Source organism: Balaenoptera musculus, chromosome 13, assembly GCF_009873245.2.
Source record: "Balaenoptera musculus isolate JJ_BM4_2016_0621 chromosome 13, mBalMus1.pri.v3, whole genome shotgun sequence".
In the NCBI taxonomy this organism is placed as follows: Eukaryota; Metazoa; Chordata; class Mammalia; order Artiodactyla; family Balaenopteridae; genus Balaenoptera; species Balaenoptera musculus.
The window spans coordinates 68,496,012-68,522,779 of NC_045797.1; the positions used below are offsets into that span (position 1 = coordinate 68,496,012).

At 37.9% G+C, this 26,768-nt stretch overlaps 1 protein-coding gene across 2 annotated transcripts in view; it reads right to left on the reverse strand.

Moving 5' to 3' along the window:
• The window catches only part of BABAM2 (BRISC and BRCA1 A complex member 2), a 431,982-nt gene that overhangs the window by 293,282 nt on the left and 111,932 nt on the right, over nt 1–26,768 (reverse strand). For both annotated transcript variants that reach the window (XM_036873975.1, XM_036873977.1), the window contains exon 5: nt 7,266–7,460. In XM_036873975.1, coding sequence (XP_036729870.1) covers nt 7,266–7,460 — 195 coding nt within the window. The remainder of the gene's footprint in view (nt 1–7,265; nt 7,461–26,768) is intronic.

A 26,768-nucleotide genomic window follows, 5' to 3' on the forward strand; every position in this document is an offset into this window, starting at 1 on the left:
CAACAGACAGACTAATGGAACAGGAAGTAAGTCCAGAAATAAGCCCAAAAAGATTTAGTGCGTGATTGATAGTGTGGGACAACTGGAGCCATAAAGGAATAAATAAAACTTAGATCCATATTTCACATCATATATAAGGAAAAAGTCCAAGTGGATTAAGAATTTCAGTGTAAAAACTGAAACTATAAAGAAGCAAACATTGACGAATGTCTTTATAAAATCTTGCAGCAGAGAATGACTTTCTAATTCAGAAGCCGCAAAGGAAAAGATAGATAAACTTGACTACCTGAACGTAAAAATTTTCTGGATGGAAAAAAACACCATCAGCAATGTTAAAAGACAACTGGCAAGCTGAGGAAAGTATATTTTCAACTCCATCACAAAGAGCTAATGCTCTTAATGAAAAAGAGATTTAAAACCCACGAGAATAACAGGAAAGGATAAACAGAAAAGAAATACAAATGACTCTTAAACATATGAAAATATTCTAAACCTCATTCATATCAAAAAATATACAAATTAAAACTAAATTGAACATCATTTTCCACCAAACAAATTGGCAGAAATCTATCAGCACTTTAAAGATATCACTGTACTGTCTTCTCACCGCCACTGTTTTTGATGAACAGTTAGTGGTGACACAAATAATTTTCACCTACATATAAAGTGTTATTTTCTGTGGTCACTTAAAATTTTCTCTTTATGTTTGGTTTTCAGTATTTTGACTATGATGTGCCTTGTTTTTTCCTTGCATTTGTCTTGGTTGGGGTTTGTTGAGATTCTTGAATCTGTAAATGTATGTCTTCCACCGTATTTGGAAATATCTGGGCATTATTTAATCAAATATTTTCCTGCTTTCTTTCACGCATATTAAACACCTGGATTTTGTCCCATAAGCTCTGCTTTCCCTTCTAAGTATCAACCCCCATCTAGTATCTGCTGCTTTTGATCACTCTCCAGTGCCTTGAGGCACATGGCTTTATATCTGAGGATGGGTTAGTCTAATAGGAGCTACCCGGCCATTATGCAAAGTGGAACCTGACAGAAACCTGCAAATAAGTTTGATTTATGATTGGCACTGCTGTGGAGAAACAACCACTCTCATATATTGCTGCTGGGTTAATAAATTGGTATAAACATTATGAGGGCATTCTGGTGATAAAATTATAAACACACATAATCTTTGATCCAGCAATTCCACTTCTAGTTATTTATCTTACAGACATACTGGAACACATGCAAAGTGACATGTACAAGATTATTTATTCCAGTCTTATTTGTAACAGCGAAAGATTCAAAACAACTTTAATGCCCAACAATAGAATTCAGATTAAATAAATTATGGTTCAATTATTCAGTGTAATAATATACAATTTTTTTTTAAAGGAACGTTTATATGGAAAAAAATCTCTGAGCTATATTAAGTCAAAAGTAAGGTGCAAAACAGAGTATATATGTTACCATTTGCATAAAAAGTATGTACTATATGTTACCATTTGCTTATATGTGCATAAAGAAACTCTGAAAAACTACAATAGGTAAAAGCTACACCAGTGCTTATTTGGGGTGGGAGAAGCAAAGGAAGGTGGTTTGATTTGGGTGGACACAAGACAATGATGGGAGGGAGACTTTTTACTATATATCTTTTAATACATTTTGATTTTTGAACACTATGAACATATTACCCACTCAAAGAAATTTTAAGGGATGTGAAAAGTAAAATTAAAAGTGTGTATGATGAGATGCTCATAATTCACGCACTCATTCATTTACTCAACAAACATTTATTGAGCACCTAACATGCCAAGTCCCAGGCTGGGTAATGGAGATCTTAAGACCAACAAAATACAGTCTGTTTATCTTGACTAGACAAACAAAATATTACAGTGTGATGCTTGGAGAGAGATATTTACAGGATGTGGCGGTAACTAAGTTAAGACTCTTAGTTTCAGGTGACAGAATTCTAATTCAAACTAACTTGAGCAAATAAAAGAGAATTTGTTTAAAAGATATGCGGTATCTCAGGGAATCTAAGATTAAAAAAGCAGCCCACACCTAGAGGGGTGGGATAGGGAGGGTGGGAGGGATATGCAAGAGGGAGGAGATGTGGGGATGTATGTATACATATAGCTGATTCACTTTGTTATACAGCAGAAACTAACACACCAGTGTAAAGCAATTATATTCCAATAAAGATGTTAAAAAAAAAAAAAAAGCAGCCCAGTCTCAGTTCAAAGGACTCTAATGCCCCCAGAATTTTCTCTCTGTCTCTTATCTCTGCTCTCTCTGTGCTTCGTCTTACTTTCTCTCTATTTACCACTTTCTGATTCTTTTGACTAGATAATATGAGAAAAAAAGGTCCTAGAGTTACATGTTACAGACCAGCTACCCATAACAAGACCAATCTCACTCTCAGAACTAACTCCAAACTCTCAAGCAAGAACTCTGTTTGGCTTAGGTGCCTCCTGATCTAATCAACACTCTTTCCACAGTTTTTACAGTGAAAAAGTTAATGTTACCATAAATTCACTGAAAATAACTGAAAAACTAACTCTTTGGGGGAGGCAGGGTTGAGTTATATGTACATTTCCCAAAAGTCCTAAAAAAGTATGAGGGGCTTTCTTACAGAACACATCAAATACAAGATTCTTCATCTTTTTCCTTTTACTACATGGAGTAGACTCAGGGCTTCCCTGGTGGTGCAGTGGTTGAGAATCTGCCTGCCAATGCAGGGAACACGGGTTCGAGCCCTGGTCTGGGAAGATCCCACATGCCGCGGAGCAACTCGGCCCGTGAGCCACAATTACTGAGCCTGTGCGTCTGGAGCCTGTGCTCCTCAACCAGAGGCCGCGATAATGAGAAGCCCGCGCACCGCGATGAAGAGTGGCCCCCACTTGCCGCAACTAGAGAAAGCCCTCGTGCAGAAACGAAGACCCAATACAGCCATAAATAAATAAATAAATAAATAAATAAATAAATAAATAAATAAACAAACAAACCCAAAGTTTAAAAAAAGAAAAATTTATAAAAAGTAGACTGAGCCGGTCCTTTGGAGATACTCGTAGGTTCTCCTCATGCTGAGGAAATTGTGCAAGGGGTGCTCCCAACATCTAAATACCATCGAAAATGGGGCACCCAAGACTCAGAACAAACAAGTGGCTTCACAAATGCAAGTAAGCGGCACCATTCCAGACCTCCCTCACACGCTGCTGTGCGAGGTGCAGGCAAAGGATTCCCTCTGTGTTTCATAATGTTTCCGTAAAACCAGGTCTTTTCCACTTGACTGGCCCTGCTGCTAAAGGAAACTTGAATTTTCTACTGATGCTTGTATTAAAAAAAAAAAACAAAACAGTAATAAAGGTCCTTTTAAAAGTCAGTAAGGGGCTTCCCTGGTGGCGCAGGGGTTGAGAATCTGCCTGCCAATGCAGGGGACACGGGTTCGAGCCCTGGTCTGGGAAGATCCCACATGCCGCGGAGCAACTAGGCCCGTGAGCCACAATTACTGAGCCTGCGCGTCTGGAGCCTGTGCTCCGCAACAAGAGAGGCCACGATAGTGAGAGGCCCGCGCACCGCGATGAAGAGTGGCCCCCACTTGCCGCAACCAGAGAAAGCCCTCGCACAGAAACGAAGACCCAACACAGCCATAAATAAATAAATAAATAAATAAAATTTTAAAAAAACAAAGAAATAGTACCATAAAACTGTATATACTTAAATTCAGCCTTAATATTAAAAGGGGGAATTAGGAGGGAAGGAAAATCCTAAAAACTAAAGATCAATTAGTTTGACGGTGATTCCAATCATGTCTTTAAAGGAATCTATCGGCACTAAAGACAACACAGACAGGTTCACCAAGAAGTCATGTCAAGTTAACCTAACACCTCTTTTGAGAGGACAGCTAAGTTGATTTTTTAATAAGAAAAATGTTGGGATTAGAGGATACACTAAGTTTAATAAAGTTTTCCTTACTATCCATATGAACAGATTAAAGTTTCAAAACAATAGTGTAAAACCTTGAACTCTGCACTACTGGTAGAAATGTAAAATGGGGCAGCCATTATGGAAAACAGTACAGAGATTCCACAAAAGAAATTAAAAATAGAATTAGCAATATGATCCAGCAATCCTACTTTGGGGGATATATTCAAAAGAATTCAAAGCAAGATCTTTGTACATACCCATGTGTAGTCAGCATTATTCACAATAGCCAAGAGGTGAAAGCAATGCAAACGTCCACTGACGGATGAATGGATAAACAAAATGTGGCATATGCATGCAATGCAATGCCAGGCAGTCTTAAAAAGGACAGAAATCCTGTCACATGCTACGACATGGATGAACCTCAAAGACATTATGCTAAGCGAAATAAGCCAATCACAAAAAGACAAATGCTGTTCGATTCCACTTATATGAGGTCTCTAAAGGAGTCAAAAATCATAGAAACAGGAAGTAGAAAGGTAGTTGCCAAGGGCTGGAGGGAAGAGGAATTAGTATTTAAATTGGTAGAGTTTCAGTTTTACAAAATGGAAAAGCTCTAGAGATCTATTGCACAACAATGTGAACATACTTAACACTACTAAACTGTATACTTACAAATGGTTGACGGTAAATTTCATTTTGTCTTTTACCACAGTAAAATAAGCAAAATAAATTTACAAAATAACAAAAAAACCTTGAACTGAACACAAGATGATTTGTAACAAGGATGAATTTTAGTCCTACTGATTCAAAGGCATTAATCATGTATAAAACCTTGGAAAACATGTCCTTTGAGAAAGAGCTGAAGAACAAAAGGGGAAAGGCATGTTTAACCTAAGAAAAGAAAGACTAAGTGAAATCTGAAAGAATTAACACAGAGAAGGGAACCTAAACTTCTTCTGTGCTTAAATAAACTAGAGTTTATTAATTAATTCATTCAACAAATGTTTACGGAATGTAAACAATATGGCAGGCACTGTTCTAGGTGTTTACTATATTTCCAGTGAATGGAACAAAGATCTTGGCCTTGGTGGAATTTTACATTCCGCTGGGGAGAGACAAACAAACAATAAACATAATACGTAAGTGTGGTAGGCTCCCAGTGATCTCTGGTATTCACACTCTTACGTAATGCCTCCCCTGCGTGTAGACTGGACTTAACAAGCAGAATACATCAAAATTGATGAGATGTCACTTCTGAGATTAGGTTATGAAGACTGTGACTTCTGTCTTGCTCACATACTCACTCCTGCTTACTCGCTCTGGTGAAACCAGCTGCCATTTTATGAACTGCCCTGTGGAGAGGCCCTAAGAAGAGGCAAGGAACTGAGGGCAGCCTCCAGCCAACAGGCAGCACTATACTGAGACCCTCAGGTCAACAGCCCACAGGGAATTGAACGGTACCAAGAAATACATGAATGAACTTAGAATGGATCTCTCTCCAGTTGAGCCTTGAGTGACTACAGCCCTGGCCAGTACCTTGAGTGCAGCCTGTGAGAGACCCTCAAACAGAGGGTCTACACAGATTCCTGGCAAACAAAAATTATGATAATAAATGCTATTGCTTTAAGCCACTAAATTCTGGTATGATTATTTTATGTGGCAACATATAACTAATACAATATGTTAATTATATAGTTTGTTAAAAAGAGATGCAAAAAAAAATGTGGAGCAGGGTCAGGGTCGGGGGAGGGTGTACAAGTTACAATTTTAAAAAGAGATGTTGGAAAGACCTGCACGTGAATGTTTGTACAGCATTATTCATAACAGTCAAAAAGCAGAAACAACCCAAATGCCCATCAATTGGTGAATGGATATGTGGTATGCCCACCAAATGGACTATTACTTAGCCACAAAAAGAAATGAAGTACTGACACACGCTACAACATGGAGGAACCGCACACATAACATGTAAGGTAAAAGAATCCAGTCACAAAAGACCACATACTGTATGATTCCACCACAGGTATACCTCATTTTATTGTGCTTCGTTTTACTGCCCTTCTCAGATATTGCATTTTTTATCAATTGGAGGTTTGTAAACCTTCTGTGTTGTTAGACGATAGTTGGCATTTTTTAGCAATAAAGTACTTTTTAATTAAGGTATGTACATTGTTTTTTATAGACATAGTGCTATTGCACACTTAATAGACTACAGTGTAGTGTAAACATAACTTTTATATGCATTAGGAAACCAAAAAATTCGTGTAACTCACTTTATTGTGATATTTGCTTATTTGCAGCGGTCTGGAACCAAACCCGCAATACTTCCCAAGTATGCCTGTGCATGAATGTTCAGAAAAGGAAATCTATACAGACAGAAACTAGTTTAGTGGTTGCCTGAGGCTGGGGGTGGGAATAGGATTAACTATAAATGGGCATGAGGGATATTACTGGGGTGATGGAACCACTCGAAAACTGGATTGATGGTGGTTGCTCAACTTGGCAAATTCATTAAAAACCATTAAACTTTACACTTAAAACAGGTGAATTTATGGTATCAAAATTATACCCAAAAAAAGTTGTTTAAAAAAAATCGGGGTATTAATATAGGCATTGCTGAGAACATAACACATGAGTAAAAACGTTAAGGAGGAAGGATATTAGCCTTGCGAATATCCAGGGGAAATATGCCAGACAACGGGAAAGCTGTGCAAAGACCCTAGGGCAGCAGCATATCTTGTGTGTCTGCAGCACAGCAAGGGTGCTACAGAGGCTGGAGCTGATGATTTTTAGACAGGAAAGTGGGAGACGAAGAGAGAGAAGGAATGATGGATGGAGGATGGTGGTGACAGGAATCATGTACAGCTTTTTTACACCTCTGGAAAGACTGCGGCTTTCACTATGAAAGAAGAAGAGAGGGATATGAAAGTGCTGGGCAAAGGAGTGATACACTCTGACGTGCATTTTTAAAGGATCATACAATGTAAAGAAATTATAAAAGGATCCGTATAAGCTGGCTACCTCCAGAGTTACTGACCCCTCTCATCTGACTGGAATACTATATACTTTCTCGTAATTCAGAGTTTTGAAAAGACATTAATGTTTATCTGGTTTCTCAAAGATACCGCCTGGGAAGTTTGTAAAATTTGGAGTCTCACATCTGCAGCCGCAGATATTCAGAAGTCAGGGGCTGCGGATGTGAGACTGAGAAAGTACACGGGCAACCTAAATCATGTTTATCTAAGGAAATGGCCAGGATTTATTATAAATGCATGTCTGAATTGATTATTTTATTCTATTGCAGATAAAGTGACCTTTTTTCTCCCATTCTCAAAAAACCTTACCCAGTTGTTTTTTTTCCCGGCATAAATTTCCATGTTCTCTCCATACTGCGGATCTTCCAGTAACGTCTGGTATTCAAACATGAGGCGGGAACTCTCACGGAGGCGGCTGCATTGAAATTGGTGATATTGTTGCACAAGTTCCTTCACCACAAGTAAGAGACATTCAGGATTTGATGGATTCCAGGAGGCAAGGTTCTGCAGGAGCCAAAAATAAAAGACCAGTAACAAATGCATTTTCACACAAATCCAGTATCATATTAGCACATCAATATAGAGAAAAAGAATAATGAAAATCTAAGAGAAACAGACTACTCTTTTTTTTATTGAAGTATAGTTGATTTACAATGTTGTGTTAGTTTCTGCTGTACAGCAAAGTAATTCAGCTAAACATATATGTATATATAATCTTTTCATATTCTTTTCCATATGGTTTATTACAGGATGTTGAATGTAGTTCCCTGTGCTATACAGTAGGATTGTTGTTTATCTATTTTAGATATATATAATATATATATATATATATAATATACCTGCTAATCCCAAACTTCTAATTTATCCCTCCCCCACCCCCTTCTCCCTTTGTTAACCAGAAGTTTGTTTTCTATGTTTGTGAGTCTGTTTCTGTTTTGTAAACAAGTTTCTTTGTATCATATTTTAGATTCCACATGTAAGTGATATCACATGGTATTTGTCTTTCTCTTTCTGATTTACTTCACTTAGTATGATAATCTCTAAGTCCATTCATGTAGCTGCAAATGGCATTATTTCATTCTTCTTTATGGCTGAGTAGTATTCCATTGTATACATGTACCACATCTTCTTTAGCCATTCATCTGCCAACGGACACTTAGGCTGCTTCCATGTCTTGGCTATTGTAAATAGTGCTGCTATGAACACTGGGGTGCATTTATCTTTTCAAATTAGAGTTTTCTCTGGATATATGCCCAGGTGTGGGATTGCTGAATCATATGGCAACTCTATTTTTAGTTTTTTTAAGGAACCTCCATACTGTTTTCCATAGTGGCTGAACCAATTTACATTCCCACCAACAGTCTAACAGGGAAACAGACTACTCTTAATTTATGATAAACTCAGAGCTGAAGTTAGAAGGGTCTTTTGAGCTTGGTGATTTTTCCTGCCTTCTAAAAATTCTTGCAGAAAATCAAGGAGAATTCCACCGCGGGTAGGCAGAAATATAAAGTGTAAAGTAGGGTAGTAACAAAACAAGAAACCTAAACATCCTAGAAGACCATAATTGTAGCCCTGGAAGACTGAATTTGCTTCATAGTCTTTCATAATTTTAATTTATTTCCCTCTGCACCTAAATTCAGCATTAAAAGCTAATGTCATTCAACTCAGATCCACAGACCATCTGCATCTGTAATACCAGACATAAACAAATGCTCTGTAAACATTAGCACCCCACAGAAATATAAGCACAATGGTGGTGGTTCAGCCTGAAAAAGATAGGAATGGAGTAGAGATGAGGGAAAATACAATTAGGAAATGCAAAGTTCAAAGAAAAAGAGGAAGGGAATGTCTCTGATAGCTTATGACCAGGAAAGGAGCTGGGAAAGATGTGGTAAGTATATAGTAGCTGTTAAGCTCTCATTCATTCAACAAATACTTATCAAGTACCTATTCTGTATCAGCCACTGTTCTAGGCAGTGACAGGAACAAGCCAAGTCCTTGCTAAAGGAGCTTACATTCTTGTGGGCCAAAATAAATAATAAACAATATCAGATGGTAATAAATGCTACCGAGAAAAATAAAGCATGCATCCCTGAAAAGTGATGAAGGAAGGGCTTCAAAAGAGAAGTGATCAGCTGGGTCAAATGGTGTTGAGAGTAACATGAGGCTTGGCAATTGACTGCTGGGTCTATTGACACAGGTCAATAGTGTGCTCAGCAAGTGCTACTTTGGTGAAATAGAAGCTTGACTGTGGAAGTTTAAAGATAGGATGAGTAGAAAGAAACTGCAGACAGCTAATACAGACAATTCAAACTGGTAACCAGAGGCAGAAGTGGGGTCAAGAAAAAGTTGTGCTCAGATGTTTACAGCTTGATGGAATATCCCCATAGAGGGGGGAACGTGCTGATGTAAAGGGAGGTGGAGCAAGATTCCACCAGAGAAGATGACGATTAGGGAGGTAGGGATGGGATCTCCAAGAGGGTTGCCCTAGCAATGAGCACAGGGAGTCCATCCGTAGGTACAGGAGAAGAGGCCAGCTTAGGAGTACAGATGCAGGCAGGCTGTCCTAAGTGCTGATAAGAGCTTGTGGCGGTTCTCTACTGGGAGCTTACGTTTTCTCCTTGAAATAAGGTGATCAGCTGAGAGTGAGGAAGAAGGAGGGGATATGGGAAGTTTGAGAAGAAGGTGTGAAATAGTCATTTAGAACAATAAACAATAAATGAACTGGGGAAATGGGGGAGGAATAAATGGACTGGGGAAATGGAGGAGGCGTTCCAATTAGCACCAAAAGCCCCACTGAGCTTGAGGTATGATTTTTAAGTGAAACCAACAGCATAAATTCCCTTGCCTGGGTGCAATGTGGAGTGGGAGGAATCTGGATTTAACAAAGGTTGGGATTTTGCCAGGTAAGTACAAAAGAAAGAAAGAGGGGCAAGAGATCTTAGAGGGTTTGCAAAAGAATGATCATAATTATGGACCACTGACGTTAAGCCAGGAAAAAGCAAAGTAAGTTCATAAGGGAAGTGAGAGTTAGTGAAAAGGTGGTAGGACCCAAGGTCCTGGTGAGCTGGAAGAATTGTTGGAGTTGAGATGCTAAAAAGAGGAAATCGGAAAGACACGAGGCATGGTCAGAGAATGGGATGTTTGCAACTGAGACGATGGAGGTGATCTATAGCGGTACTGATGAGGCCTGGCTGAGCATGTGCCTGGCTGAGGACGTGAAGGAAGGACGAGACCACGAGAGGAAAGGAAGTCAGGGACTGAGAGGCCTGCATGTTGGGAGGAGCATTTGTATGAATATTAAATCACCTGGAATCACGGCAAGAGCAATAGTGCTGAGAAAATAACAGTGAGCCATGTGCTAAAATCTTCAAAGAATGCCTCTAGATAACAACAAGGAGGGGGTGGTGGGTCCCACTGCCTGAGGGCCTGAGTTTCAAGGCTGGGGGTGGGGCCCGGGAAAAGGGAATGACCTTTCCTTGCCAGCAGCACTGAGGAGCAGGAACACCTACCTCCCCTCCAAGTACAGTGATACAAGAGGTGAGAGAGAAATCAGCTACAATTTGCTTGAGAACATGCGGGGAAAGACAGAATCTCAGGGTAGAGGGTCTGAATACTCAGGCTTTAGAGTGGTGGTCATCAATCTTCAAACTGGAATCACCTAGAAATACTAATGCTTGGGCCCTACTCCCACCTCCAGACTCCGGTTTAACTGAGTTAATCTGGAGTACGTCTTGGGTAATGAGGTTTGTTTGTTTGTTTTCTAAAGCTCCCCAGGTGATTCAACATGCAGCAAAGGTTGAGAACCACTGACTTAGAAGAAAAAGGGGTAGAGAAGTTAAGGATATCAGGGACTTTACTGATAACAGACCAGGTCAATACCCAAAAACACCCAATCTCTAGAAATCTAGAAATTTAGCACCTATAAAGGAAAACAGCAATACATTACAAATGTTTAACAGGTAGTAATTATATAGCTTGCTGAGTACTATAGAAGTTCTAAGAACTTTTCGTATATTCAAGTTAATCCTTATGACAACCTATGTTATATTATTATACCATTTTATAGGTGAGGAAACTGAGGCCAAAAGTAGTTTGGTATCTCATCCAAGGTCACAGAGCTATTAAACAATAAAACTAGGTTTCAAACTTAAGCAATTTGACTCCAAGTCCCTGCTTAAGCACCACAGCAGAGGTTCTTACACATTTTGGTCTCAGGAACCTTTTATACTCTTAACAAGTATTGAGGACCCCAAGGAGCTTCTATATATATGAATTATATGGGTTAAATTTACTATATTAAAAATGAAAACTGAGAAATTTTTTTAATATTTATTAATTCATTTTAAAATAACAATCTTATTACATGTTAACATAAAAACATTTTTTAATGAAAAAACTGTATTTTCCCCAAAACTCATGAGACGCATGGCATTGTTTCATATTCTTGCAAATCTCTTTAATGTCTGGTTTAATTAAAGAGCTGGATTCTCATAGGTGCTTTTACATTCAGTGTTGCAATATGTTGTTTTGGCTGAAGTATATGAAGAAAATCCAACCTCATTCAAATATGTACTTTGAAAAAAGAGGAGTATTTTAATAGCCTTTTCAAATAATTCTGGATCTTCTTCTTTGATACTACACCAAAACTCAACAAGTGGCAGTTTCTTAAAGGTTAGTTGCAATGTGGAATCTAAAACTACTTTTTTTTCTTTTCCATTATGGTTTATTACAGGATATTGAATATAGTTCCCTGTGTTATACAGTAGGATAAAACTATATTAATAAACACTTCATACTCTTACCCTAAATTCCATTTGTCTATCCTACACTTTAAATGAAGCTTTTACTCATGTATGACTTTGTATCATGCATTGATCATTTAGAAAATACTGACTCACTGAGTTATACAGATCTTCCAAATGTTGACATATTTCATGTATATAATTTTAAAAAACCACATTCATTAATATCATGACCAATCTCACCAGAAAAGTCTTCTATCAAAAGAAATAAACAAAAGGTAAAGAAATGCATCCTTTAAAAGGATGGTAATTATTTTGCTCCACTGCGTGGGTTGATTTAGGGACTAAATGACAATGGAGACACCACTAAACTTAGAGGAAAGCTAGGTCTTAAGGGATATCCAAATGAAGACTTGATGAACAGAGGAAAAAGTAAGAGCTTCAGCATGCTACACTGAAGGACAGAGGGCCCTTGCTATGAAGCGATTTGACAGAAAGAGTACAAAGTCCTCACAGGCAAACCTCTGGACCTCAAGAGCCTGAGGTCCTTTGGGGCTACTCAAGACCGCAGAAGGATATAACAACACAGTATAGAACTTAAAGTGATCATTATATAGCTGGCTATGCATTTCCTTCAGAGATCATCATTAAACACTGATAAATAGGAAAAATACACAATCTTCCATTTCCTGGTCAAGTATTCCTTTCAAGTCCTTGTTCCAGTACAAAAAGAAAAAGCTTTAGTTGCCTCAATTTAAACTCTTAATTCTATCATTTCTCTTTAGCTATTTGGCAAGTTACAAGCTTACATCCACAAATTTTTTTTTAATTATGAAAGCATATAAGCTGGCAAACACCTCTTACCAATTTGAATTCATTTCAAGTGATTCAATCTAATTGTTAAATGCATAGTAAAGACATGCCAAGCAGTCCCTTTCCATTAAATACAACCTCCCAATACATGGAAATGCATTTGACCTCTTTGGCCATTCAATGAAGACTTCACTGGGAAATGATTTAGCTGAAAAACATTCCCATCAAGGGAAGCAGAGACACGCTCACAGTGATAAAAATTCCTCTACTACTGCTACTTGACCACTTTTACACATTAAGTAATTTGTGCTTTGAACTACTTGGCCTCAAAGGCGAGAACCCTGAAGATATACAAGATTTTTTTGGTCACTTCCTAAGACTAAAGCATATTTTAAAAACAAGTCTAACAATGCAGGACATTGGGGTTTTCCACTCTCTTGAGTAGGAGATAGAGACAAATACCCAAAGCTTCCTCAAGGAAAGCGTGACAGAGCATAAATTAAGAGGCCTCTTTATGAAAAAAAGAAACATAAGTTTCTCTCTCTATGCACCAAGTTCTTATTCTGCTAATTTTTGGTAATACATGAAAGAGGAAATCTGAAATGTGGATGGTCAAGAAGAATAGGCATAGGACACATAATATACTAACATAGAAAAGAGTAATGAAAATGCATTAGGAGAAAGTGATATAATACAATAAAAGAGACAAAAGCAAAAGAAGTAACTACTATTATGAAACTTTATTCATTCTCACCAGACACCTATGAAGCAGTTCAGGGAAGGTATCACAGCAGTGCTTTTTCCAAGACTGGTTAACTAGAGAGGCTGAATAACTCTGAGGATACTCAAGTGTAGAACTGAGAGTGTAGAATGTAAACCTGACAACCTTCCCCCATTCAGGTCACTTAAAATATCCGTTTCTAACCAAAGAATTGGCATCTGCCTCTTTGTAGTCACAACCTGTCTCCCACCTAGCAATAATTCTTGATTCCTCACTTTGGTTCCCTGTCCAGGCTGCCTGACTTGAGGGATGTTCCTGTTCATGTGACCCTGAACCTTCCCACATCTCTGTCATCAATACACTCCACCACGCACATTATCCTCCCAGATCAATGGCCCCGCAGGCTTGAAAAGGCACAACCAATCCTCAGCTCCTTATGTGAGCTTCCTTATGTGAGAAACATAGCGAAGGATAACTTTTTCAGACGCCTAACTCACTTCACCCGCAAATCACATCTCACTTATTCAAAACAAGGCTTCTCAGCCATACTGAAGCAAATTCATTCACAATGACACCAATATATGAAAAAAGCTGGGAAACAATGTACTAGGTTCACAGCGCTGGGGAGATGAAGAAGGGAAATAAGCAAATTAGCAAATGAGCCCTGGGACCATCACTGCCTAATAATGAAGGGGAAAAAAATCTTCTAAGGGAAAAAATTTTTCTTTTAAAAAATAAAGCTTATAATAAAAATTTTCAATTAATAAAAGGATAAAGTACAGGTATAAATTAGAAATACTTCTTTAAAATTGTCTGAAACTTCTTACTATAAAATTTCACACAACTCTCTAGCATGTATACAACATACAATACTGTACTATATAGCACTAAGTAGGCCTTCTACCTATACTACTCCAAGAGTTAAGACAGCAGAAGGATTTAGAAAGAACATTTCTTTTACAGTCAGTTAATTTACCATGTAAAATTGAAAGTTGCTAAGATAGTAAATCTTAAAAGTTCTCATCACAAGAAAAAGAAATCTGTAACTATGTGTGGTGATGAAAGTTAAATTTATTGTGGTACTCATTTCGTTATTCATATACGTATCAAATCAAAATGTTGTACACCTAAAACTAATACAATATTATATGTCAATTACATCTCAATAAAAAGTTAAAAAACAATATATGAAAAGTATGTAACCTTATTAATAAGCAAAGAAATGTGATTTTCCTGATTTCTTCTTTTTCATAAACTAATATTTCATTGAAATAGTAATATATACATGGTAAAAGTAATAGCATGTTTTTCCAATAGCATAAAAGAGTGTAAAGAATAAAGGTAAGTCTCCCTCCCAACCTATACTATCAGATCCCCCCCCGCCACGCTCCAAGAAGACTACTCTTATCCCCCAGAAGGAGCCACACTGGGACCTCGTAAAGTACCAACGTTTGGCCCTTCTTGGGTGTTCCTACATCTGACCTCTGGCTGTGCTCACTCGGAGCTTCCTCCTCTCCTCTTTGAAGCTCCATGACCTGCTTCCCATGGTTCAACTGGCTCCCTTGGATCAGGTCTTAGTTTGAACTCATTAGCCTGACTTTTACTCCAAGACAGGGCCTCAGTCCCACAGGTTGTTTCTTGTTCCCCTGGGACTTACTAATTTGGCCTGCCCCTCACCCAGCATTCCCCACAAGAGAAGAAAATCAAGCAATAATTATTAGAAACAAAATTTACATCTTAAATTAGCCAAGTTCTTTCTGTAAACAAATAACTAATGCTGGTGAGGATGTAGTTTAACAGACACTTTACACATGAGAGCACAGACTGGTACAAGCATTTTATATATATGATTTTTTTAGGAAGATTTTTTTTCCCATATATATATATATATATATATATATATGCACACTACCATGTGTAAAATTGATAACTAATGGGAACCTGCTGTATAGCACAGAGAGCTCAGCTCAGTGCTCTGTGATGACCTAAATGGGTGGGATGGGGTCAGGGGAGGCCCAAGAGGGAGGGGATAGGTGTATACATATAGCTGATTCACTTCATTGTACAGCAGAAACTAACATAAGATTGCAAAGCAACTTACTCCAACTAAAAAAAAAAAAAGGAATCTTAAATATGTTCATTCTCAAAACCTCAATTACCCCTAGAAATCCTATTTATCAAGAGTCTTAAAAATGTTCATTCTCAAAATCTCAATACCCTTAGAAATCCTATTTCTGGGAATCTATCTAAGAAAACAACAAAAATAAGGGGGAAAAATCTTCATAGACAAAAAATATACTTTGAGTCATTTATAATATCATAAAATTGCAAATTGCAAATAACCTAAAAAGCCTGATAATAAGAAACAGTTGAAAAACTGTTATAGTCATTCAAAGGAATAATATGCAGCCAATATGTTCACAAATACTATGTAACAGCATAGGAAATACTTTCATTAAAATATTAAATGAAGACAGATATAAAACTATATATACATTATGATCACAACTTTTGACTACCCCTACCCCTCCAACCCTCCACAGCAAAAACCATCTATCCACAGAAAAATTACTATAAAAAATGTTAACAACTGATGTCTAGAGTTGGGAGCTGTTTAGAAGAGTTTTTCTTTTCCCTTCTTCCTAATTTTCTATATTTTCCAAATTTTCTGAGTATGTGTCTACAGATATGTATGTATATGTGTATATGTGCACATGCAAAACACATGCATATACCATAATGGAAAAAAGATAAATTTTAAATAAAATAGCATACTTCAGACATTTCACTTCAACCTGCTTCTCAATCTCAAAGTTTAAGAAATTCCACTTGCCATCTACATATTTTATGAGACTTCAATCATCTCTTCTGATCAGCTAAAAGTTAGTTCCACAGCCTTCTGGAGAATAAATCTTTCTAAATAAATACGCTTCAAGTAACCTTGAACCTGGTGTTTCCTAAGTTCCAAGCCTCACAGAACATTTCCAGAAAGCTAATGCAATATGCTATAATGTAACAGTCACAGTTGTAGGAATGTATTCTTCTCTCAACCAAAACTCTTTTGTAGTACACTCCTCGAGTGGAAAGTCTCAGGAAATGACCAGTTGACATCTTACATTTCTAACAGAACTGTAACTTAACAGCATGAATTTTTAAGATGTCACTTCATCCGGAGAATACAAAAGATAACAAAAATAAATTTTCTATTTGATCTGTTTTTAAGAGGACCAAGTATTATCAGAAATGAATGTCTACACTATACATTAGAACAGGGTTGAGTATTTATAACTCCTCTAATATAGCATCTGAAATAATTTAAGTGAAATTACTTTAAACATTTTTTCATACTTTCTTAAAATATACCAACTTCTTAACTTCTTAAAGTAGAGTTAACATAACATAAATTTGGGAGTGGGTGAGAGGAAAGTTGGATTAAGAGAAACTAACTTTGGGACTATACAGAGCAAGTCTATTTCCTTTTCCATATAACTTCCCTTCATGTATTTATAGTCATGTAGCTAACAAAAAAGACAACACAGCACTCCCAATCATATCCCTTATAGTTATAATTAACTTGTAGTTAATGTTTTGGCATTTTATATTTGAGAAGAGTCAACTATTAAAAACAAACTGGGGCATGTGGAAGGGGAAAGAACATCGGAGTTGTATTCTGCTCTAATAAAATTTGTAGAGTACTCACAGAAATAAATATTGGTAAGGCAAAATTTTAATTAGGGTAGTTTTATAATCCTCAGTGGCTTTATTTTCAAATATTCTAATAATTCTCTTCATTCTTATAAGCAGAGCTGACTGAGTCTGAGATGTGAGAACATTGCCATGTCCTTTGAAGTTGTTGTTAATTACAGTCTTGAAAACTCAGTAGCTTCTTGGAAGCACAGAAGTTAATTAGAAAGAGATGCAAATCTGTGACATCCAAATGAATAGCTAAGGAGACAACCAATATAAGGCCACTTCCGGGATTAATACGGGCTAGTAAAAGCATTCCTAAAAGTACAGTTAAGTTAAATTCTCACACTTACTTAAGAACTATGTCTGACCAGTAAACTGAATGTATTCTGGTAAAATGTGGCAATTCGCAGCCTGTGTTCAGTGGCTGCTACTGAAGTAATGTGAGTAGAAGGCACTCCGACCTCTTAACCTGTTTTAACCAGGACACCTCTGCCATTCTGCTTTTGGTTTTGGTTTGGTTTGGTTTGGTTTGTTTGGGTTTGGGTTTGGGTTTTGTTGAAGTTTTACCTAAGATGTCATTTGAAAAAAAAAATTTATTTTTTGGAAAAAATGGGGTAGTCTAATAAGTAGTGAATACTTCTCTGAAATCTTATGCTTCTTTTACCCTTCCTATTTGTGACCATCTTCATCTTGACCCCGGAGGCCCTCCTAGGAGGAATCCAGAATTATAAAATGGCCTGGAGGACCTTCAAGATGTGCTGAAGAAAAGCATTTTCTCTAGTTTTTAAGACTACAGTCCCAAGTCACCAAATTAGTCTATGTATACAGCTCATGATTGGAGTAAAAGGGATTCATCTCCTTAAATCATACATATCTTGACAATAAGCAAAGTGGAAATGCCATCTTCTCCAAAAAATCTAGTCTGTTTGGGGCCAGTCATGGCAGCTTTTGCTGTGGTTCTGCCCCTGCTTTCTCTAGCGCTCTCCAAGGTTCTGACCTCCCTCTCAATCAACAACCAACTTCCTGGGATTTTTTTCTTTTTCTTTTTTTTTAAACCTTTTTGTGATCTAGGCTTTTCTTAAAAGTCTTTTTTATTTTCTTGCAGAAAAAAAAAAATACAGCAGTCCATTCCCTGGCTTACAATCAATCAAAATACACAAATAGCTTAGTTTATGAAAAATCACTTTCCCACATGATTTCATGATAGAACCAACAGGCTCATAAGGAAGAAAAAGCAAAATAAAGAATTCTAAATCTGAATTTTTTGAAATGCCATTCAGTAGGCAGCCTCACCGACAGTTGCTAGGTAAGCGAAACTTCCAATTAACAGAGGAGTTCTGGGGAATCTTCAAATATCTACCAAGAGATGACCTACTGGTGCATCACACCAGAATTTCTCTACCATCCCAATTTTGTGCTAGGGTGACAGACTCATTGGAACTGACATACTTGTTTGCTTTCTTCCACAGTCAACCATGCTTTTAATCTAAAATGTACAAAAGTATCTAAAAATTATAGCTTTGGCTCCATTTAAAAAACTCAAAAAATTGTAATATCCCTTCTTGTCCATCAGAAGTTGCTCTACAGATTACCTGTCAGCTCCTCTAAAAAGAAAGTGACCAGCATGCAGCCTCATGACATGCTGAACTACCACTTCAAATAGGTCTCTAGGATCACCCAGCACATTTTCTAAGTTCTGTTTCTTTCTTTGGAATTGGGGGTGGAGAGATGGAAGCAAGGAGGGAGGTGGGAGGGAGCAGAGGAAGAAAGGAATCTCAAACCACATCTCTTGATCCAGCCTTCCTTGTTTATTAAGAGGAAGAGAGTAAAGAGCAGATTCTTTTCTACCTTGAAACCCACCTCCCCAAGTGAAACATTCTTGAAAAGAAAGAGTACCCTTCCCAGAGCCTTTACTAGCCTTTCTTCTCTTAACAGTACAACCAATTAGAGAATAGGAATGGTATCTTTTCCAAAATGTGTATAAAAGAACTAAGACTGGAAACACTAAAGTCACTGAGCGCTGAATTTAATAAAAACTAAATCCACTCTATTTCTTCCCTAAGATGTTGTCTTTGTCCACACAACTTTAAGGTGCTATCTTTCAAATACAAAATCAAATCTATTTGGGGCCAAAATGCTCAAGTTTTACACCTACTGTTTCTCAAAAAAAAGTACGAATAAATAATATTATTAAGTTCAATTTTGGATAAAATGCCAGTGTAGACTAAAACTTGATTAATGAACCCTAAACATTAGAAATCCTTCTGTCTGGCCAACAAAGTGTTTTAAAGAAATTTAAATTCCTTTAAGTTGTGCATGCATCCAGTTTACCAAGACCCCAACAATTACAAACAAACAAACAAAAAAATCCTTCTGTGACCTAAGATTGGCTGTGGCTCTGAAATGAAAGTTACTATTTACCTGAGACACTGATGCCACACACCTTCTCAATCAAGGCTACTCAGACTCTGAGAATAAAAGGCAACATTGCAATGGCAGAAAGAAAATTAGCAAATATGATTTCCAACTTAATTCAAATTGTTTTTCCTGGGGATGCATTTAAATTGTCCAGGTTGCTCGAATATCATCCAGGGATGTGATTTTGAAGGAAACAGCTTGTTACTGGTTTTCCTGGCTGTACTACAAGAAACAACAGTGTGAGCTTATTTTAAGTTAAAGTGTGCTTCTGTGTTTCTTTACAAGAAATTAACTGCAATCATTTAGTTAAAGCAAACACTTTGTTAGGGTTTCACTTTTCATTACAAAATGTCTTCAGGAGTCTTTTAAATTTAGAAGATTAAGAATCCCATCTGCACAGAGATTTTAAGCTTGGAGCAAATTATTTAAATCATGGCAAAAGATGACTGAAGTGATCCTCTGTTGGCACTGAGTGTATTATAGCCATAGGTGAGTCACAACATCACAGGAGTCCTATCCATTCTCCCCTATCAAGACAACTTTTTTTCTGCCTCAGTCAGGACCAGACCTCAGGGTAGATTCTCATTTCTTTCCAACTAATCACAGAGATAATCACAAAAAGACCTATAGGAATGAGCAGTATGGTACAAGACAGAGAACAAACAGCTTCAACCAAGTTGTTATTTTTTAACCAAACACCTGCAAGCTCTGACCCCTGGTTTCTGACCCCTGCCCTAGGTGATTTCCCTAGCTAGACCTGGCCGCTGGGCTACAATGATTTACACTGTACAACTGCTTCTCCTCACCTTAGCTGAGCTCCCTGGACTTAATTCTAGGCCTGCAGTATTTGCCAGACCCTCTTCCTCTTAGCCAAAATCCCAGTCCTGGGCCTTCCTGGCCAGTGGGCTTAGAGCAACCAGTGTCCTAGTAACACAGTCTGTGTGTGAATGATCAGGGGAAACTCCAACTGAAAAGGAGGCTGCCTCAAGCTCTTCTTGTTGCCCCAGCCACAGGCAGCTATAAGAGCAAGGAAGGAAAAGCCATGTAAACTAAAGGAACTAAAGGGGAACTAAAGGAAAAGACATCCGCTAAATGCAATACACAAGGTAGTAAGAGCTTTCAATGTCTTTATCCTTCCCCCTAAAAACTCTACCTCACCCTAGGTCCATATAATGTCCTTGGTCTAAACCCACATTTGTAGACATCTATTGTTTGATTTCCAACACCCATTTCCCTTCTGGTAACACAACCCCAAATGTCCTTTGGGAAACCACCCCTCCCCATTCTCAGGCATGGGTTTTGAGTAAGAACCTCCACTTCAAGCTCCACAGGTCCTGACTGCCTAACCCCATCAACATTTCCTACGCACCTAGGAAATTCAGCTACGTGCACATATCCAATCAAACCCAATGAGAAAAACGAAAGACATCTGAGAAATAAAAGTGTTCCTTCCTGGGCTTCCCTGGTGGCGCAGTGGTTGAGAATCTGCCTGCTAATGCAGGGGACACGGGTTCGAGCCCTGGTCTGGGAAGATCCCACATGCCGCAGAGCAACTAGGCCCGTGAGCCACAACTACTGAGCCTGCGCGTCTGGAGCCTGTGCTCCGCAACAAGAGAGGCCGCGATGGTGAGAGGCCCGCGCACCGCGATGAAGAGTGGCCCCCGCTTGCCACAACTAGAGAAAGCCCTCGCACAGAAACGGAGACCCAACACAGCCAAAAATAAATAAATAAATAAATAAATAATTTAAAAAAAGTGTTCCTTCCTCCCATGATAGGAGAATACAAAGTCTGAATTGGAGTAACAATTTTATATTCACAAAGGAAGAGACTTGAGCCGCTGGGTGGATATGGAGACTGAGAATAAAGTCAACACAGTGGAAGGTAGAGCAGAGAAGAATAGAAACCAGGTCCTTAAATGACATGATTGTAGCCACTGGACCAAGCCTTACCCGAAGCCCACCTCTGGTCTGTTAAGTTCCGTAAGCCAATGAACTCCCTCTACTGTTTAAGCCAGTCTGAATCAGGTTTTCTGTCAGAAGAAGAAGAGTAAGGAGGAGAAGGAGAAGAAAGAAAGAAGAAATAAAAGAGTACTGATACACCATATCACTATTTTACCTCCTCTAAGACACAGAATAGAGGGAGACATGCATAAACTCGTAACTATTTAAAAGCCCTTTAATCTAAAGTATAGATTTGATGTGGGTCCTTAGGTTTTCTGCTAGAGAAAAAAGTTAGACAGCTTCTTACATTATCTGCAGGAAAATCTACACAGAGGATCAAGCTATTTCCACTAACCCAACAATGATTAAAATCATCTCTCTTAAGGAAAAAGTAAATTAAAAGGAAGGAAGGGGGCTTCCCTGGTGGCGCAGTGGTTGAGGGTCTGCCTGCCGGTGCGGGGGACGCGGGTTCGGGCCCTGGTCTGGGAAGACCCCACATGCCGCGAGCGGGTGGGCCCGTGAGCCACAATTGCTGAGCCTGCGTGTCTGGAGCCTGTGCTCCGCAGCAGGAGGGGCCGCGATGGTGAGAGGCCCGCGCACTGCGATGAGGAGTGGCCCCCGCTTGCCGCAGCTGGAGGGGGCCCTCGCACAGAAACGAAGACCCAACACAGCCAAAAATAAATAAATAAATACTTTAAAAAAAAAAAAAAAAGGAAGGAAGGGAGGGAGGGAGGGAGGAAGGAAGGAAGAGTCCAGTCCTATATATTAATATTACAACTCATTCAATACACTTTTAGTTAAAATGGATCTGAAATAGGTATCTGAGATGTTCCCCATCCCAGAGCTTTTCAAACACCAGTAAGGTAATTGATTCAGTGGGTAATAAAGCGAGACTTCTGAAAAAGCCAATAGTCCTGTTGAAGGATACAAAGGAGAAAAGTAAACAACCGTTCCAGTCCAGATAAGGACACTTTGATTACTGGCACGTGTCTTGGGAAGGCATACAACAAGCCGCAGCCCAGCCCTTCATTAGCACTGAGCTTAGAGAGGAGGTCTTTACTGGCTTCATGGTCCTGTAAACAGGAGATATTTTTACCTTTCCTCCACTTGAGTGAAACAATCAGCATGGACAAACTGTACTATGGTGTCTTATCAATGCTGGCTCCATGCCAAGCTTGAAGTGTGTAGCTTTGAGACACACACTAGTAAACCTTTATATCTTTTGCACAAATTCTCTCTCCAGAGAGAGTGAAAATAGGCCCCCACAAAGCAGCCACAGTGACAGCCTCAAACCATTTGTCAACTTAGCAATACACAGTGACTACTCGGTTTCATGAATTGTCACTTCCTTAAACTTACCATCCCTCTCTAGCCCCCAAAGCCATTCCTCTCATCAGTTGTTTCAAAACTGTGGTGCTCCTCACAGTCAACTAAACAAAAGCATCTACTTCAAATTGTACCACCCAAACAATCTTCCCTGGATCTCAGTTAGTGTAAACAATCACAGATACAAACCCCTCTAATGAAATGCCTCAAGAACCTTAACAATGCCCTTACATCCTAAGCCACCAATATCTATTACCATCAACACACTTTTATCGAACAGAATGGGGTTCTTTCTATCAATAAACACCACTTTTTAAAAAATTCTTCAACAGAGGGCTGTCAATATGCAATCTTCATTGACCAAAGAACCTGATATCTTCCAGCAAGTATATGAAACCTTGTCTACCTACAGCTGTAGTTCCCATCCTATCATCAGAATCACTGTAAAAGTATCTTTCAAAAAGACAGATTCTCAGATCTTACACTCTGAGACACTGATTCAGTAAGCCTGGAGTGATACCCACTCCTTGGCCCTAGAGAATCTGTTTCGTGATTTTTGGAGTCATGTTCAGACATTCTGATAGCAAGGTAGAAACCCAGGAAGTTTGATCATCTTTCCGACAAATGTTCTTATTGTGATCAAAGACCCAAATAATTTCACATAAACTCATTAGGCTTTCACATAAGATCCACTGTTTAAATGATGGCTAAAGACTCCATCCACTAGAACTTTCCATTCAAGTTGCCCTGCATATTTCCCAGGAAGTAACAGAACATGTCTCCAGACCTGTGACCTGCTTCTAACAATAATTAACACCTGAAATCCAGGGCTATCCATACCCTGAAAGAAAAAAATCTTCAACAATGGAGAGCCAAGATCATTCTTGTGAATTCCTATTTCTCCTACAGTAGTAGAATCTACTAAACTTGATCCCCTCATCTGCCTAGATCTATATCTTCCAGGCAGCTCCTCCTGGGATCCCATCATTCCTAATCCAATGTCATCTATGCCCCAGAAAAAAAACACCAAATAGCTTCCCAAATGGTGTCATCATTCTTAAATTGGGAGTATTTATTTGTGTTTAATTTTAAATCACATCTTTCCTCTCAAATGCTTTTATGATGGTTCCATTTATATTAAGGAATTACAGAGGGGTTGCAAACTGGCAGCCTCAGCCTGCAGACATGCTTTCTCTGACCCACACAAAATTTTTTTTGAAAATCTTTAGACAAAACATACACACTTCAGCAGGTCACAATCACCACCAATTGTGGTGATTGTGACCTGCTATACACTGTGCTATATACACTGATCTTTTTCACTCATTTGTATTACCTGCTGGCTCCTTTAGGCATCTGAGTTTGCAACACCTGAATTAAGACTTCAGGGAATTTACCAAGATATTTTTTAGTTCCTTCCTTGCTTCTTTCACTTATGGTAGATACATAAGGTGTTTATTGGCGTCACATAAGCAAAATGCAAAACGAATGGCTAAAGTTCCTCAGGCATTGAAAATTAAAGATAAAAAGAAAATTCTCCTATTCAATGCACCCACTAATGTTCACGAAGAATGACTGTCTGGGTGATACAGTTCTTTCATATTATCTTCCCTCTATTAGACTATAAACTATCTGAGAACAGGGACAGTATCTTATTGATCTTTGCACAAGGGATGTACTAGACATCATAGGCTATTCAACGTGGGCACTCAAATTATTTGTCAAATGAATGATCACTACTATTCAATTCATCATAAACTAAGTTAAATATATTAAAGGATCCGAAAATTTTCCAGGGTCAATAAAGACACCGGCTTTTGGGAGCCAAGTTAATCCGCGGTTAAGAGCAGAAGTAGACAAAGGAAAACGGGACAGCAATTCTGAAAATACAATATTGCAATATGACTAATTATAGTCATCAATCATTAAAAGTTTAGACAGTCTGAAAAATATTATCTTAAAAGCGTTTTAAGATATCATATCTTTCCAAAAGCTAGCACACTTAAAATAAGAATTAAAAAATTATTAAAAACAAAATCAAATTATCATGGCTCAACAGACAAGGTCCAAGGGGTACAAAATAGCACATTAAATCAGTTCCCCGTTCAAAAAACCTGCATGAGCTGTTGATCTTCCTGTTTTTCATAAACCTTATAATTGTGCTTCCAGAAAACTACCAAGCATCTGCCTCTATGTAGCTAATTCTTGTCATCTTGGAGCCCTCACAAGGAAATAGAGAGTGTACTGTGCCAGGATCACTATCTTCTCCAGCCAAAATCATTATGCTTCAGAGCCAATTTCCTCTTGGTAAATTTTGATCAAATTCCTTCAATTTGCAATTTCCTCAGTACTGGTAATGGCTGCACATGTCACAAGTCGGTATATATGTGTTATGTGTTTAACAATATTCATTATAAATTTAACAGTAATATGTGCACATGTGCACACATGTAAACATATATCTATGTCTGCAGCCACTCACATATATCCATGCATACTGGTTCCTATAAGTCTCTTTGCTTGGCTCTCTATGAACACCACAGTCACAAAGCCCATTTGGGCTTTCCTAATCCAGTGATAATTCTCTAGGAGTTAATATAACTTTGGAAATCTGCATTAATCAACTCTACTACGCAGCTACAACATCATGACAATCAAGCTTAATAATAATTCTGATGCTATAAACAGCCCCTTAAAAGCTTCTGAATCATCAAAAAAAAAGATCAAATTATGTTATAGTTTTAGTGTAAAGGGTATTTTATCAAAAACCAATTATTTTAAAAGAATTGGTGATCTATATACAACTTCCACAGTAAATTTTTATGAGTCCGAATATTTGATTAACCAGTATACCTTATTTCCCAGTTATTATTGATAAAGCAGAATTTCTGTGATTTTTATATATGACTCCTATCTTTAAAATGTACATATTTACATATAGTATTAACAAGAATTGCAGATTAATCATAACACCATATTTTACAGCTATGATACATAATTCTTCAATCCTTTAAGTGCCAAACTGTTGACTCTCTAGTTGTTGTTATTCTTTAAAAATAAGCCATATTAAATATAATTCACCTTTCCCGATGAATCAAGGTCATTTTTATGAGAGCATATTACACTGCCAGTATGTATTTAAAAACAGTGATATCATTAGAGGTGTTTTTTTTTAGAGAAAAATGAATATTTTTAATTAATTTTTATTGGAGTATAGTTGCTTTACAATGTTGTGTTATTTTCTACTGTACAGCAAAATGAATCAGCTATACACATACATATATCCCTTCTTTTTTGGATTTCCTTCCCATTTAGGTCATCACAGTGCATCAAGTAGAGTTTCCCTGTGGTATACAGTATATTCTCATTAGTTATCTATTTTATACACAGTATCAATAGTGTACATGTATCAATCCCAATCTCCCAATTCCTCCCACCCCTGCCTTCCCCCTTGGTATCTATACATTTGTTTTCTACATCTGTGTCTCTATTTCTGCTTTGCAAATAAGATCTATACCATTTTTCTAGATTCCACATATATGCATTAATATACGATATTTGTTTTTCTCTTTCTGACTTACTTCACTCTGTATGACTGTCTAGGTCCATCCACGTCTCTACAAATGACCCAATTTTGTTCCTTTTTATGGCTGAGTATGGAGGTTCCTTAAAAAACTAAAAACAGAACTACCATATGACCTAGCAATCGCACTACTGGGCATATACCCAGAGAAAACCATAATTCAAAAAGACACATGCACTCCAATGTTCACTGCAGCTCTATTTACAATAGCCAGGACATGGAAGCAACCTAAATGTCCATCAACAGAGGAATGGATAAAGAAGATGTGGTACATATATACAGTGGATCATTAGAGGTTTTTAAGTGAATAGGCTATCCTTAAAATGAATGAGTCCAGGATACTTTACCTTAATAATCCTTCTGTTGCTTTTGATAGTTCTTTTCTATCTACTATACAAACATTTGCCTCATTTTGCTATAACCAGTGTCATTGTAAATTTTAATCTTCAGTCATGCATTATTTACAATTATCTAAATAAAAACTAAAGATGCCTCTATAGCTCATGTATACATTACAGCATGTAGTCCCTACAACAAAATTCAGAACCTCTTTTTTTTGGGAGGGTGGGGGTTAT